Source organism: Sinocyclocheilus anshuiensis, unplaced genomic scaffold (assembly GCF_001515605.1).
Source record: "Sinocyclocheilus anshuiensis isolate Anshui unplaced genomic scaffold, SAMN03320099.WGS_v1.1 scaffold2169, whole genome shotgun sequence".
NCBI classification, from domain to species: domain Eukaryota; kingdom Metazoa; phylum Chordata; class Actinopteri; order Cypriniformes; family Cyprinidae; genus Sinocyclocheilus; species Sinocyclocheilus anshuiensis.
This window is the reverse complement of record NW_015552701.1, coordinates 92,238-109,844: the sequence shown is the minus strand read 5'-3', so window position 1 is coordinate 109,844 and position 17,607 is coordinate 92,238. Positions and strand designations below refer to the sequence as shown.

The following is a 17,607-nucleotide window of genomic DNA, read 5'->3' as shown; positions in this document are numbered from 1 at the left end:
TAAAAACAACTTCCACATTAAGAAACATGTTGCATTAAGGGAACATAATAAGTAAAACAAAAAAACTATAAGCACTCACTTGCACCTGGAACCACCAGAAGGTATAATCCATCTAATGTAGCCACCACTGCCTCATTGTACAGGTTTTTCCAAGGGATCTTCAGAGTCAGTTTACCTTAAAAGCAGACATTTTCAATTCAGTGTGACTATATGAAAGATAAAAGCACTTGAATTACACAAATGTAGATCTTCGGAAATCATTAGCATTATGCTATTCCATGTGTCTCAGTTACAAGTAAGACACACATTAGTAAAGTACAATACAAACATGGTGAATAGGCAGATGCCGAGCCAGACTTGTTAAAAATGACTTGCTAGACAGACTTGTTGGAAAAGTAGTTTTGTTGAAGAATGAGGGCAAAACTTGAAACCCGTGGATAAAATGTGAAAAATGGAATTTGTTGCATTACAGATCAAGGTTTATTGGGTAACTTTTGGCTAAATATCTTTTGATCAAGCACATTTAATAAAGCAAAAAAACTGATCTTTTTTAAATTAAGATTTTGTAAAAAGTAGAAAATATGGAAGGAATTTCACAGTGCTACTCAGACTAGCATGCCGTCCTTGTTGACCAATTACTTTTTACTGCTTGACATCTTGGCACACTGTCTAGTAGATGTTTTAAGTCATCTGACTGGATCATGTGATAACATGAACTGATTTCAACAAGCTCCTATTTATTGGCAAAACTTCTGTGCTGTGATGTTTGCTGAATTACTGAAACAGTACAACTTTTATACAACATTACTGAAATGGATTATTCTTACAAAGTCATTTTAACTAGTCCAAGAGGCCTAAAAAGTTTCATAACAGTGTCATATTGCTTCCACACCCTGCCTAATCTTATGGTATTTTTAACCTCCAGCTCTTTTGTGATTGTTCATTAATAGAAATATTTGTTGAAACATTGCTTAAACCAGGGGTGCCCAAACTCGGTCCTGGAGGGCCGGTGTCCTGAAGAGTTTAGCTCCAACCCCAATTAGACACACCTGAACCAGCTAATCAAGCTCTTACTAGTCATACTAGAAACTTCCAGGCAGGTGTGTTGAGGCAAGTTGGAGCTAAACTCTGCAGGACACTGGCCCTCCAGGACCGAGTTTTGACACCCCTGGCTTAAACACAACCTCAAATCTATTGAGGAAAAACTGTGAAAACTTTACAATTTACTGTTTTAAAATTCATATTACAACAAGCTTTACTACTGCTCAGCTGTCTTTATTACATTTGGAGTGTGATCTCTCCAAACAAACATCAGGCAGTGAAAAAAAAATCACTTTTATTTGACTGTTATTGCAAAGTTCAATCAGTCAGCATAATCTCTCTAGAGCAGCACAAAATAGGAAGTGCAATTCATCAAACTGAACACTGAAACTTTTTTCTACTTCAGTCTCCTTGGTTACAAGTTACCAACACACAAGCCAGAATATTAGAAAACTACACATTTCACACCTTTTCATGACAGTACACATGCTACAGCTCCCTGCAGCATAACTTTCCTGATAAAGTGAAAATTGGATGCTCACCAATCTGACCAGCCTTCACTTTGAAAGGGACATCGAACTCGCTCTAAAGAATAAGAATAAATTGGTAAAATGGGTTTGAAATGCAGATTTCAAGAATTCAATATTAGAAATCCCATTTTGTGCACACATACATACTAAAACTCTATTTATAACAATTTAGTTGTGGTAACATCAGCAAATCTCATTGTTTTAGCACACTCTTGATTCAGCACATGCTTTAGTGTCTACCACTAACCACAGTGTTACATACACGGACACAGACACAGACTTTCTCTTATCAAGATAAATAATTTTAGTGTGTGTTTTGTGATATATATATATTTTTTTTTTTTACTATATTCTACATTTTGTGGCATGGCATCATGTTAATAACAATACAAATCTATATTAAAATAATAGATAAAATGCAATTAAACTTAATAATTTCCAAAACATACTTACCAAAGAATTTTCTTTCACTCTCAGATTTTCCAACACCACATTTCCTAAAACAAAATGTAAAGAAAAGATAAAAATGACTGTATTGTACATTTTATTTCATCCATGCTACATAATGTATATTGCAGATTGTACATGTATTATGTAGTTTCTTTCTCAAAGCCATCCATATAAACATCTGAAACTTTGAAAGCATCACAGATAAGAAATGCTACTATGAAATGCATAAACAATTGCATCCTGATATGACTGGCCACTTTTGACACTGACAATAATTGGATTGGCATCACAGAAAAGAAATAAATGTCAACCAGAGCAGCCTATCTGCTGCTGGGATAAAGACGTCACCATATCAAACTGCATGCTGACAGAATAACAGGGCACCCATGCTGATCTGGCCAAGGATTTTAGGTCTAAACCCCTATGGAGTCTGTCACACCTATGAAAGCTGACTGTTCAATTTACAAAAACACTTTACTCCTCTCCTTCTCTCATTTTAAACAACAGCTGACCATTTTTGCAATGAAAGTGGTGACATATCTGTATTATGGCATAAATCCAAGTCTTACAGATTATCAAAAAATAAAATTGAAGGCAGGGACTTGGTTCTATGCATCGGCTGTTGGTTGAATTTTGAGATGTGGACTTAAAACTGAGGCAGATGAATGTGCGCTTGCAGAGGCGGGGTTTAAGCAGTCCTGCATACATTAGTAGAGAAAAGCCTGCCATTTTCACCGTAAGATCCACTGACAAGTTATGAGATTTTGATTAAAAATTATGAGGTGAAAAAAAATGAAATATGAAACATATAAATTGATGATTTGTTCACAGTAGGATCTATGACATGCATTTCAAAAACAGATGAGGTAAATTTTTGTTTTCATGCCATATGTTTCTTATGATTCTAATGAACATGGTTTCAAACTATCCTTGGAATTTATCTGAAAGAATCTAGTTGGAGTTGTTCCGGCCTTGACACATCCTGTAAAGTGACTATAACGACACAACAGATATGACTCCTTTCAAAGCCTATACTTATACTAACATTAACTGAGCGAACACACATATTTGCATATAAACCTGCAAACATTAAAAATACACCACATGACCACAAAGAAAATGAAAGGGTCATGTTCCCATCAGTGTTTGTGTATGACCAATAATTTTGTAATGTAAACAGTTTATACAATGTAAACGGTTTACATACTTTAACTCTAAAATGTCATTAGTGATGATAGGAGTAATAGGGGGATATGGGTCATAGGGGCCATCAAGATAAATCTGTAGTAATATAGTGCCCCAGATTTTTCCAAACATATATGTGGAATTTAACTTTTCCAAGACATTTTGAATGTATGACAGAGTAAGTTCAGCACTTCCATTTTTTTTTAGGAAAATTAATGACATGATTAAACTTATCATTATCATTATCATTATCTATGAAGGAAGGTATGGTCCACCTCACATTGAGCTTTACTTGCACAAATTCAACAAAGCAGAACAAACAGCAGTGTTTGCAATACTGACTGTCCATTCATATGCTCAGCTAATTATTGGGAACCATTTTCTGTGTCTTATCTATAAGACAACTGTCTCATGTAATATTTATGTAAACGGAAATATAGTGATGATGACTGAAATCCTTTTACACAATAAAGGCGGAAACCCTAAAAATAATGAAAGTAACGTTAAACGGTAAAAATAATGTTTTCATTGCCTCCGAACGACTCCTTGGGCAAGCAACTTGACAGACTGCCGCCAGTCTTACAGAACAGAAACCAATCCAGCACGAGAGACATTAATGGAGACTGCAGTAAATTTACATCTAACTTGCACTGCATATCCATACAGAACGTTTTGCAGCAGACAACGATCCAGAGCAGAAAACAAGCGTTTCATTGAACTAATGTAGACAGACAGTTTTGACGAATAAACGCGTACCTCCCCATATGCCAATCTTGAGCTGCGACTTATCCAAGTTTTCCACATAATCTCCTATGAACCTGTTCAAGAGATCACTGACTAAAGTCTCGAACACCATGGTGAGTCGAGAACGACAGCGACCTTGTCGCAGATAAGGCGCTAAAATGCCACAATACGCATTCGATAAGGTTACTTCCCTCCCTGGATGACAAGCGTATACAGCGAGATCGACTCGTTCGTTGATCCACTCACACTGTCTGGATCAGGGGTCGCTGCGATTACTGTATTATAAGCAGGACGGCTAGTTAAACAATGAATTCATGATTAAGGTGGGGAATTAATTACAACAGAATGTCAGGAGGCCAGTTTAATGGCTCATCTATTACAGTTTTTTACAATCGTGTTTGCGCAAATAACAGAACCTTCATGTCATTTTTCAAAACTCTAGACACAAAACTCAAAACAGTCATTATTTGTAAGGCTGTCCAATGTTCAAAACGTTGCATATTGCATTCATATCTAAAGAAGCCTTGCATTTGCAGAAGCATTGGTTCAAAAAACTCATTTATTATGAAATATGATAGGAACATTACTTTAGATCACCCACACACAAGATACCCATACTTTCACTCTGTAGTTTTAGTACAATCATTAAATATAGTTGTTCAAAACACATGAAACAGCTTTCATTATGGTTCTACACATTCATAGATAATTATAATAGACTAGAGAGAAAAGTACAGACACTGGAAACATTAAACAAACATTGAAAATTATTGATGAAATAATCAACTCACAACAGGGTTTTTTTTTACTTTAGATGCAAAGTCATCTATGGCCTGGAGAAGAGTAACTTGTTTGTGAGGGTGCCTGTGAACCTTCCAACTCCATGTGGAGAAAAATTATTCAGTCAGGTTACAGTAAGGAAAGGGTATTGTGGGGGTAAATACAAGGTGATAAACTGTGGATGGGCGTGAAACCATGATTGCACTCGGTTGCTAGGAATTCTGGGCCCATTGCACTGATTTTGCTATGGGGTCCCCTTAAAATCACATTCAGTTGGGGGTGGTCAGGCCGCCCAGCGAACATTGTTCTGGGCCACTCTCAACCGCTGGGGCTCTCAACCTCTCCTCCATGTCATGGCCAGGTTAAAACCTGCCTCATACAAAAATATGAAATGCATTTTGATCATCGGTTGTGAATTATGTGTCTAGAGTTTTGAAAAATGACACAAAGTTTCTGTTATTAGTGCTAAAATGATTGTAAAAAACTGTAGGTCACAGGCCTCCTCCATAGCTTGACTGAGGGGTATAACATAGGGTCGGAGATCATAAACCTTCCACTGCCATGCAAAAGGGAAAAAGGAAAGGAAAGGAGAGTGTTGTGGGAGGTACTGGAATAATGGAACCAGATACCCAGTCTGTACAATACTTAGTCTGTCCAAAAATGTGAGTATGTGGTCGGTGTTGTAAGGACCTATTTTGGCATGCCAGTGGAGGACCCCTTCTACGTGATTGCTGCATATATTGTGATGTTACCACCACGTCGACCCGGGACATTCAAAATAGCTCTGTGGCCAAAGATGTTTCTCCTATTCCTCTTCCTCTTCCTCTTCCTGCACCACTGCCTTTCATTTTTGTTGAAGACAAAAATTCACCTGTTACCTTTTTATAGTGCTTACACCTTGATTGTTGAGTTTACAGTTAAGCACCTCAGTATCTGAACACCTGATGGCCGAGTTTGATCAATAGGTTCATATGTGTAGCATTTTGGAAAGCAGCGCCTTAAAATGGCAAAGAAGTGACATTATGTTAGATTTCTGTGTCTAATGTAGAGAAGTGTGTTTAGTGTCTTGCAAAACAATGTGTAGTGTTTTGCAAAAAGTGTGAGGCTGAGAATGTGCTTATAGTTGTGCAGATTTGGGCTGAGGTTTTGCTCTTTGAGTGTCAGGTTTCACTAACTGTGTGTTATTTTTCATTTTACTGTGTAAGCAATAAACTGTAAACAATGAGGTCAAGTTCATGATGAAGGTGGGGAACTAATGACAAAAGAATGTCATGAGGCCAGTTTAATGCCTCATCTGAAGGACACTCCTTTTTAAAGGGGCCGGATTAACGCTTCATCAAAAGGTCGCTTCTTTTTGCAGTCTGAAGTCTGAATCGTTATTATAGGACTTTTGCACCCATACATGTCAGGGAATGAGTGCCCCCTGCTGGCTGGAATAAAACTAAATGCAACAGCAGAGAAGCTTTTTTTCAAAGGGTCTACCATCCACATAGGGACCAGGCTCTGGACTGCTTAGCTTTAGTGAGAAACCATACACCCCATTTACACTTGTATTTAGCTTTGTCCGCTTGTTGACCAAAACGCATCTTAATACCAAGTGTAAACAGGGCCTCTGTTGTCATTAGTTCTCCACATTAATCATGAATTTGACCTCATTGTTTAAGATGGTAGCACATTCTGACGGCCATATTGAGCTTGTCAGGATGCGCTACCCCGCTACTGGAGCAGCTTTATTAAGGTACCAAACGAGAGTGTGTTTGTTGCGTGAAGTAGCTAGTGTATGGTTCTTCACTAAAGCTAAGCAGGCCAGAGCTTGGTCCCTATGTGGATGGTAGAAGCTTTGAGAAAAGCTAGTCTTCTGTTGGATTTAGTTTTATTCCAGCCAGCAAGGGGCGCTCATTCGCTGACATGTATGGGTGCAAAAGTCCTATTATAACGATGAAGACTTCAGACTGCAAAAAGAAGCGACTTTTTGATGAAGTGTTTAAACCCGCCCCTTTAAAAAGGAGCGTCCTTCAGATGAGGCATTAAACTGGCCTCCTGACATTGTGTTGTCATTATTACCCCACCTTAATCATGAATTTGACCTCATTGTTTAAGATGGTAGCGCATCCTGATGGCCGTATTGAGCATGTCAGGATGCGCTACCCTGTTATTGGAGCAGCTTTATTAAGATACCAAAAACGAGTGAGTCTGTTGCGTGCAGTAGCCAGTGTATTGTTCGTCACTAAAGCTAAGCAGACCAGAACTTGGTCCTTATGTGGATGGTAGACCCTTTGAGAAAAGCTAGTCTGCTGCTGGATTTAGTTTTATTCCGGCCAGCAGGGGGGTGCTCATTCGCCGACATGTATGGGTGCAAAAGTCCTATTTTAACGATGCAGACTTCAGACTGCATAAAGAAGTGACCTTTTGATGAAGCATTAAACCGGCCCCTTTAAAAAGTAATGTCCCTCTGATGAGGCATTAAACTGGCCTCCTGACATTCTGTTGTCATTAGTTCCCCACCTTAATCATGAATTTGACCTCATTGTTTAAGCTGGTAGCGCATCCTGATGGCCGCATTGAGCTTGTCAGGATGCGCTACCCCTCTATTAGAACAGCTTTATCAACACACGGAGTTCAAATGCACCTTTTGCATGCAGTACCCCGAGTCTGGTTACTCAATAAAGCTAAGCAGGCCAGAGCCTGGTCCATATGTGGATGGTAGACTCTTTGAAAAAAGCTTCTCTGCTGCTGCATTTAGTTTTACTCCAGCCAGCAGGGGGTAAAAATTGTCATCATTTCTCACTCTCTGTCACTCCAAACCTGCAAGACTTTCATTCATTTTCAAAACACAAATGAAGATATTTTAAATGAAACCTGAGAGATTTCTGTCCTTCCACCGACAGTCTACACAACTACCACTTTGACGCTTCAAGAAGTTCATAAAGAGATCATAAAACTAATCCAAATGAATCGAGCGGTTTAGTCCAAATTTTCTGAAGAGACTTGATCGCTTTATACAATGAACAGATTTAATTTTTTTTTTCAGTTAAACATTGATCAGGGAACATAAACAGAAAATTTGGACTAAACCACTTAATACGTATGGACTAGTTTTCTTTATGGATTAGATCTCTTTATGAAGTTGATGAAGTATCAAAGAGGTAGTTGCGTGGACCGTCAATCAAGGGACAGAAATCTTATATTCTATTAAAATATCTTCAATTGTGTTTCAAAGATAACGAAAGTCTTGGCTGAGTAAACAATGATGGAATTTTCATTTTTGAACTAACCCTGCAATAAAAGAATGTGGCCATATGTGTCTTGTGTCTGTTCACGTGTGCATCACCCAAGATGCATGCTAATGCCAGGTGTGGACAGAGCCACTGTGTGACTACACAATCAACTTAGCAGAATGGTTCCTGAGAGAGATATTGTCATTAATTGTTTTTTTTTTCCCTCAAGAAGCCAAGTTCCTGGCTTCTCCCAAGACCTTCAAGGACCTGATTGACCTCGGAATCAGCTGTAAAGGAGGATGAAACCGATGTTTAAGGTTAGATTATATGTCAGAATAAGATTATCTATATTCATGCATTATCTATATTCTGTGTTCATGCATTTTTTTGCTGAAGTTGTCATATCTGTTATTTAGAATGGGACAGCGATATTGCATCAGTTTGTATATATTGCCAAATGGGTTGTATAAGAAAGACTAATATAAATAAGACCAATTGGAGAGCTGACCTTGAGTGTTATTTTTGTCTTTGATCTGCAGGCACTAACAAGAAGAATACCTTGATTGCATAGAAGAGACCACACAACCATACCTACTCGCTGATGGGACAAAGAGGAACATCATTCATGGATGCTACACAACTGTCGACAAGTATCTTGCTGCAATCTTGTTCAAATCTACCTGTCATATTTGTTCATGTCTAGGTAAATTTGATGATTTTATGTGTTTTATTAACTATTATATGTTTCTGTGCAACACTTAATGAATGTAACTGACTAACTAACCTCTACACATCTGGTATATGCTTTAAAGTTGCCACTTTGCCCATTTGTTAAATAAACGTTGGAATTTATACATCTATGACTCTACTCTTGATGTTATATCTAGTTCTACCTGTCATATTTGTTCATGTCTAGGTAAATTTGATGATTTTATGTGTTTTATTAACTATTATATGTTTCTGTGCAACACTTAATGAATGTAACTGACTAACTAACCTCTACACATCTGGTATATGCTTTAAAGTTGCCACTTTGCCCATTTGTTAAATAAACGTTGGAATTTATACATCTAAGACTCTTGATTTTATGTCTAATCTTGTACATTAACACCATACAATAGCATGTTTTTTTATTTTGCACTGAAAAGAATACTTTATTAATAATATTTAAAGGATTAAAACAAAACCAGGGGTGTTAAATACCCCATAGACAGTGTAAAATTTGAACAACAATAGCAAGTGTAACACTTTACACTCTGAGTGTAATTTTTCTACACTGTAAGGTGCTATATTAACAATAAAAATTATACACTACAAATGGTGTACTTTTAACACTAGATAGATTGGGACCATATATGATCTTTAGTAGTGTTAAAATTGACACTTTAAGTTTTTTACTGTATACATATGTAAAATGCAGGTACTGAAATTGTTAGAATTCAACCATTTTACAGGGCTCGACATTAACGCTTGTCCGGGACAAGTGAATGTTTTGGACGGGCAAGTGAAAGAGAAAGTTGCTTGCCCAATCGGACAAGTAATGTCAATACCAAAAACAATAATAACTGCCTTTATTTGTGATATAGCCTTTGTTATATGGGGGTGTGTGATATATATCGTTTGCGATAATATCGTAATTGTTGTTTTAACGATGTGCGATTTGACATTATCGAGTATATTGCAAGAATCAAACAAAACGCACCTACCGAGTGCACGCATACATTAGGCCTACGTAAAGAAGTCTAGTAGGTTAGACCAGTGTCTCCCAACCTTTTTTTAGAACTAAAAAGCAATTTATTTCATTTGTTGGCCTATCGTTATTTTTTATTTGTGCCATCATTGATAATTTTGTTATTTGTTCTTATTTTATTATTAACTGCTTAGCCTCCTTGTCATTTTTTATTCAATTCAAAGTTTGAAATCAAGCTATCTCATGCTACTGCAACAAAATTACCCAGCTGTAAAATCAAAAATACACTGAGTGAGCAAAACTTTGTTTAATTACCATTATAACTAGCTATCTCACAATGTTTACATATGAATAAAAGCCTACATTAAAATCTGTCATATAAATTGGTCTCTTCATTAGAAATTAACCTACTGATTGCCACCATTGATGGACAAATTTTTTTTATAATATTAAAAATATCTGTATGACAGTATATTCTGCAGTTCTTCCCTGCTGTACCGAATATCTATACTTTTCAAAGTATCATATCGAAGTTAGAAATTCAAATATTGTGACAAAATTAATTTTGTAGTGTGCCACAAATTTGTTAAAATTTCCAAAGGGTGCCGCGACTAAAAGAAATGTTGGGAAACACTGGGTTAGACTACTGACGTGTGCGTTCGTTCACCGCATGATTCAGTATTAAAATGCATGAAGAATGATCAGAAAATTCAAAATATGGGGGCAGAAAATTTATATATTTATATCATTTCATATATATCACACGAAGATCGAGCGCCTTTTTTTGCTCCAAAATCTGCATGATTACAAATGTGATTTTATACAACAGTTCAATAAACAAGAAGTTAATATTAACGTTTTAGACACCATATTGCCTGTTTTTGTTCTATTTCGCCAACAGAAATAATTCCAAACACAGCCACGGCACTGTTTTGCGTCTCTGAGCAACATGATAGTGTTTCCCAGGTGAAAAAGAGCACTTCCATAATGTACTTAAAGTGATCTATTTTCAAGCACTAATTTTGTATTGAAAGTATTCAAAATTATTCTTTAGTACTTCTTGAGATAATCTTAACATCTAATCGTACTCAAATGTGCTATTTTGGGACACCATGAATATGAACTAAAATGTGTTTTTAACATACTATATCTGTATTAAAAATGTATTTAGTTACCACTTGTAGTACACTTGCACCTACTAGTGTATGAAAGATGGGTTCAGGTGTACTACAAGTAGTAACTAAATAAATGTTTAATACAGAGATAGTATGTTAAAAGCACATTTTTAGTTCATATTCATGGTGTCCCAAAATAGCACATTTGAGTACACTTCATGTTCATAAGATTATCTTCATTCTCCGTTGTTAAACAAGAAAATCTCTACTTACTCTAGTTACTATTGTTCTTGAAACATAAATTAAGACAGTTATAATTCAGTTCATATACCATTAGATTTAGGACAGAGCATTTGATGAGTAAATACTGATACAAATATTCTAGAAACTGTTCCTGGGAAGGACTGATCATAGCAAGATTCATTGAGACTAGTATCACTAGTATCTCGTTTAGTTTTTGTTGTTGGCTCGTAAAAGACCCACTGAGTTTGACATTGTAGAGAGCTGAAATAGAAGGACTAAGTATCCTACAAGTAATCTTGCAAGACAGAAAGGAAGGAACTTTTAGTACATGTGTAAGCGGTCAGTTTTTACATAACGGTAGGATTCCTTTCTGTTAAGAGTGTTGCATAATTAAAATGCATTTATGTAATAGGTTTACTGAGATGTGGGCATTTCCATTATAAAAAAGTAAGTCTTTAATAGCAAGCTATATTCATATGAATTCATTAAAAAATTGTTATCAGCTGTGCAACTGATTGGATTATGACAATCAGATATGTGATATGTCATGTGACAAGTCAAACTAGAAAGCTTGCACAGATGTATATTATGAGGTGCGGAGACACATTTACTGAATTACTAATATCATGATAGTGTCAAATAGAAAGACTATACAGGAGTTGAGGCAATGGCCAAAGACAGTGGTTGGAGTAAAAGCAGAAGGATTTTATACAGTACACTTGTTCACTATCATAAGATTTTGACTTTTAACTTGTTAAATCTTGGGAATTATTAAGAGACTATGGCCTGGTTTCACAGACGGGGTTTAGCTTAAGCCAGTACTAGGCCTTAGTTAAATTAAGATATTTAAGCTGCTTTTATAAAAATGCCTTAGAAGAAAATGTTTCAGGTGTGCATCTTGAGACAGAACAATGGCACTGACATATTTTAAGATATGTCAGAGCAAAATATTTTCAGGTGAGACAGCTCTAAAATGCATTTTAGTCTGGGACTAGCCTTAAGCCTTGTCTGTGAAACTGGCGGTAAGTTTAGGGTTATTACTGATGGGGCTATGGGGTTTGTAAGAAAAGTTTAAGAAACAACAAATGCTGTGCAAATTATAACCGCAGTAATGTTTGATTTAAGGTAAAAACCAACACAGTCATACCACTTTGTTTACCTTTGACGCTTTCTGTCTTCTCCGTTTCTGCATAGGTCTTCCAAATTAATACCTCCCCATGAAGAAGATGAGTCTGAAAGGCGTTTTTTGTCTTTTCAGTTAAAAAAGGAGAAAAGAATATACAGTATATACAGGGGCGTCATGCACTCATTATTTTTGGGGGGGTCGTCACACAGCAGCCACATAGCTTTCAGTCACGTGACCGGCTCGAAGACCTGGAGGGCAAAACATCCATAGAACTGCAGGACAAGCCTGTCAATTTTCCGTCTTAAATTAGCAAATATCCGCAAATATTTAGATCACCTCTCAAAAGAATAAAACAAAGGTATGTGAACAAAATGCAAGTTTGGCCATTTGCAATCCATATTAAGCACCCGCGATAATATTTCAATCATTAAACAGTGCGACAAAACGTTGTAAAAACACTTAAAGGGGTCATATGATACGATTTCAATTTTTCCTTTCTCTTTGGAGTGTTACAAGCTCTTGGTGCATAAAGAAGATCTGTAAAGTTGCAAAGACTAAATTCTCAAATCCGCGGGGCATAGAGGAGAAACAATAATGTACAGTATGTGGAAAATAATGTGTTTTTTGAACCTTAAAACGCATAAACATATTTCATTACACCAAATACACAACATAATGTTCTTTTTAGCAACATCATATGACCCCCTTAAGTAACAGATATGGGTGACATGCTATAACATTTTTAATACGACTGACTTTATATTTAATGTGAATTTAACATTGAAAGTTAATGTGAATAAAAACATTGTAAGTTTGGCTACTTATCATTAACACTTTCATTGTACAGAAAGAGAGCAAAGAAAATTTACATTATCAAAGAACATTTTCACTGACAGTCTAGAGTTCAAGCACTCTCAAAAACTCCCATTAAAATCACTGAAGCTGTTTACACTGTGAACTTAATATCTTACTTATTTATACACACATCTGCACTTTGTTGTTTCTAACGAGACAATTTGCCAGAAAGAGGTCAGACAGCGAGCGAGTGAAGAAAACGCAGGCATTTTAGCGATGACTCATCTGAACGCCCCTGATTGGCCATTGCACTCATAAGCTCAACAACATCGTGTGTGATTGGTTATAATGCGCAGCGCTGTAAAAACGCTTCTGTCTCTGGCTCAGCGCCAGCCAGCGAACGCAGATTTGAATTTTAGCAGCTGATGATATGACGTGCTGAACGATTTAATCATGCTGGTGTGATTGTATTAAATATAGAAAATTTCAAATATAGTCTTTTGGAAGCTGCATTCAAAATCCACTTGGCTCAAAAATCTGAGGGGGCACGTGCAAAGTGTCAGTTTGAATGGGCATGACGCCTCTGTATATATATGTCACACTTGAACATGGATCACACACAAAAAAATTCAAGAGTGGATTCAAGGACTTAATGTGGGTGTAAAAAAAAGTAACAAATCCTTCCCTTGTGGGTCAATTTGGCCCCACACAGGAATGTCGAAAAAATGTTTTTTTATTCGATTTTTTTTAAATACAAAATCTGACACAATCCAGACAAAATTTATATACAAACGAAGCGCTGAGACTACACAATATTCCCAAGGCACAAAACACTCACATAACCCCTCCTACACGCACATACATGCCCATATATAGAAACACATTATAACATGAATGATTGATACAAGAACATAAAAGTGTACTGAGGTGTCTGATGTTCATTTGTTCACCAAATGAGAGATGCCTTGAAAAGATTTGTTTATTTATGTATGTGCAAGGTATAAAATCACTGTTTACTTTAATTTGTCGCTTTAGGATAACCACATTCTACAATTTAAAGGGGTCATATGATGCTGCTAAAAAGAATATTGTTTTGTGTATTTGGTGTAATGAAATGTGTTTAAGGTTCAAAAAACACATTATTTTCCACATACTGTACATTATTGTTTCTCCTCCGGATTCCACATGTGACGACCCCGGGCTGGACTCCGCTTCGTCCACGGTGAAAGCCAATCCGGCGATCCACAGCGCGAAGTTGATGTATTTCCTCAGCGACCAGCACGGATCAGTTCTAGGCATGATGAAGCGGATATCGTCCTCTTTTGGAAGGCCAAACAAAGTAGTTTCGCTTTCACAACGAAACACACAGCGTCTTTACGACATGGCGGCGGCGGCAACAACAATACTACAGCGAGAATAAAAGTTACGCCTTCTTTCTTTGTGTGAACATTCAGGCGGCGTTATGCAAATCTTCCCACATCCTGACTTGGACATGTGGGGACGTGTTAGAACGAGCCGTTTTAGGTAGGCGTGGCTGACTCTTAACTTTTATAAAGAATATCTCTTTGGATTTGAGAGACGTCTTTGCAACTTTACAGATCTTCTTATATGCACCAAGAGCTTGTAACACTCCAAAGAGAAAGGAAAAATTGAAATTGCATCATATGACCCCTTTAACCTACCAAAATGTAAATATACGTATTCTCTGGAAAAAGCTATGTATCATTAACAATTTTCATTTGCTGATACATGTTGAATTAATAGGAAATACTTTGACATTGACACAATTAATTTGTTAGCTGAAATAAAGTTGGATGGGGCTGACTGTGACTGCAAATGCATTTTCCCACCTCAGATGCATCCATCACACTCTCTCCTTTGTCCCGTGGTTGTGGTTTTCCTTCAGGGACAAGTTTCCAAGCTCTTCAGAGAGATTGGTCCACGTGGTCCCCAGAGACTCTGGTTGCAAGTTGATTTTGTGATGTTTGACTACATGGCTTTTTGTCTTTGTGCTGAAAGTTTTAAACCCAAACATGTTGTCTAGAATCTCAAGCCTGTAATCAGATACTGAAAAACATAAGTGATGTTGTCTGTAGACGGACTTCCAGACTCGGTATCCATATTGCATGCACAGATGTTTAATGACAAAATATAATCTAGCCACAAGCTGCTATAATAGATGTAAATAATTAATTATCAAATTAATAAACAATTGAATAACTCTTCCTATTGTTAAAAAAAAAAGGTAAAATGCGGGATGCTGTAAGCAGTGCATGAAACAAATTTATTTTATAATGAAAAATATTCTCATGCTTATATGTAATGTTTCTGTGCATTTTCTGTTCTGCTCCACTGTTTTGTTTGTGTGTTGTTGTTACTTTTAGCAACATGTATATTATAAAGAAAAGTATCTGGGTGGGGCTTTAAATGACAAATAACAAATCCACCCTATTCTCCCCCACCATTTTGACAGATACATTAAACAAAGTCAAGTACAGGAAGGTGAAGTCGCCTGATGAGCTCATTTCTTATAAAACAGTGACCAAGTTCCATTAGGATGGAATGGGATATACTTTATTGCCCTATGAGGAAAATTTGTTTTGGTTTGTTTATCATTTCTACTACACCTATTAAGTCATAATCATACAAAATTAAGTCATTATCATACTATGGTGAATGGGGCCATAGACCTGTTCTCTACCTAGTCATAATTTCAGACTTTTTGCCCGCATAATGGTGTAGAATAACAGGGTAAAGGAGCCACATCTTGAACCCATGGTAACATCAAAATAAAACACAGAAACAAAAACCCTGACCATGCTGTAATACCACACCTTAATCCATAGAGAGCAGCATTTAGGCACTTACAGACAAAAGCTAAAGGGGTTTATTGGTCTGAAAATCAAAGTACAGTTTGTAGCAATGAATATAATTAGAAATGCTTACAAGGTTACAAAGCTTATGGCAATACATTGTCAAAATACAATGTGAAAGCCACATATTTCATGAGGGTGATAGAGAGGAGTTTTTTAGGACAGGAGAGGTGTTCTCATTAGAATTTGTGGAATGCTGTTGTGGACTCACCCCTGTTTGAGCTTTGTTGGGTCAACACATCTATAATACATTCCAGGTGCCTGACCACAAAATCCATGACTTCAGTCAAGCTTGAGGCTAGATCCCCCTAAAACTGGGAAGGTGATTTACACCTGCACATCAAAAACAGAGAATGATATCGTTCTTATTTTTCTCTGTGATGCTGGAAGTGTGTTATTAAAATTGTACTTGTACTTGTAATTTAACTAATAAAGTATTTATTGAGAAATAAAATGATAAGCAGAATGATTTTTAAGTTGCCAATCTAATGTTTATATCTAGCCTATAAAAATGTGTTGTGTTTGTGGTGCAGGTATTCCTTAAGTACCTACGGTTCCTAAGTTAAGTTCCTAAGGTATTCAGAAAAAGAAGTAGGCTACTGAATCTGTCACTGGGGCAGTACCCTTTGGAAAATGTACTGTACTCTTTAGGTACTGTATATTTAAGGTACTAGTATGCATCTTTTAGGGGTAAATAAGGTACAAAAGTATACCTTTTTGAAAAGGTACTGCCCCAGTGACTTTTGTACCTTTTTTTTTTTTTTTTTGAGAGTGTACCTTATGGGGACCAAATATCCAAAAAAAGAAAAGTAAAATCTGAAAAAAATTTGTTAATTGCGGAAAACAGTTTATAAATCATTTTGACTGATTGATTGATTGAAATGTAAAAATGCAGAAAATGTTATGTAGCCCAAGTGTTAAGGGTTAGGGGATAGAATGTAAAGTTTGTACACAAATCGCTAGCCTATGTCACTAGGTCCTCATAAAACACAGAACTCTGTCTGTGTGTGTGTGCTATATGGTAAATTATGCGAATAAATATTGTATTATATATTCAAGTATAATACTGTAATACAAATTTACCATTTAAAAAACTGACTAATACACAGCAGATGCCGACTAGGCCTACTCACCAGGACTACATTCCCCTGAATTCCGGTCTGCATGACGCATTTCCTCTAGTCCCACCTTTAGTGATCGGCTGGGCTCGGTAAATTCCGTAAATCAAGAAGGGATTGGATTTACTCCAAAGAGGCAGGACAAGACCGTAGTTTACTGTGCATCGAGCGGCTGCGAGCTCGCAATGAAACCGCGGTAAACAAACTCACCGGTAAGATCCAGTGTGCGTGTGCTCAGATTTCAGTGTTCGGCGAATTGTGCACAGAAATATTCGCGATCGCTGTGTGTTTTAATGTGTTATGTTATGTATTAATACGGCAAAACCGATCTCACATGCAGTGTTTGAATGGATTGGGATTTAGAGGTGCGTGGAAATAAGCAGTGTGTGCTGGACAGAGACGTGCATAGAGTCCTTATATCGCATCTGACATGATACACATGCTTCACCAGTTGCAGGAGAATTAATTCACGCGCACATTAATCGATGGAAACACTGTGGGTATCTGCATTGTAATTGGTAAGTTTAACTACTTAAACGTTTGTCTCTGAAATGCAGAAAGGCGGATGATGACTGATATTTGCATTAAGGCAAATGTTCGTGTTTGGTGGTTTGTGTTCGCTGTCGTTTTCACGAGACATAGGGGGCTATGGATGAAATAAAAATGGTTACGTAAAAAAACAAAAAAAACAAATATAGG

The 17,607-nt window shown here is 36.8% G+C and overlaps 2 protein-coding genes across 3 annotated transcripts in view; one reads left to right on the top strand and one right to left on the bottom strand.

The window, feature by feature from the left end:
• LOC107667706 (vacuolar protein sorting-associated protein 13C-like) overlaps positions 1-4,177 on the bottom strand; it is a 60,837-nt gene extending 56,660 nt beyond the window's left edge. Inside the window, 4 exon segments of the mRNA XM_016459429.1 lie at positions 80-175; positions 1,584-1,626; positions 2,025-2,068; positions 3,963-4,177. Of these exon segments, the coding sequence (XP_016314915.1) occupies positions 80-175; positions 1,584-1,626; positions 2,025-2,068; positions 3,963-4,062 (283 nt within the window). The 5' untranslated portion in view covers positions 4,063-4,177.
• A 12,855-nt stretch (positions 4,178-17,032) lies between these two features.
• Positions 17,033-17,607, top strand: part of tln2a (talin 2a) — a 48,651-nt gene continuing 48,076 nt past the window's right edge. The window contains exons 1-2 of one of the 2 annotated variants that reach the window (XM_016459430.1): positions 17,033-17,120; positions 17,360-17,426. The gene's annotated coding sequence lies outside the window, so the exon portion shown is untranslated. The remainder of the gene's footprint in view (positions 17,121-17,359; positions 17,427-17,607) is intronic. The other variant, XM_016459431.1, reaches the window with a different exon arrangement.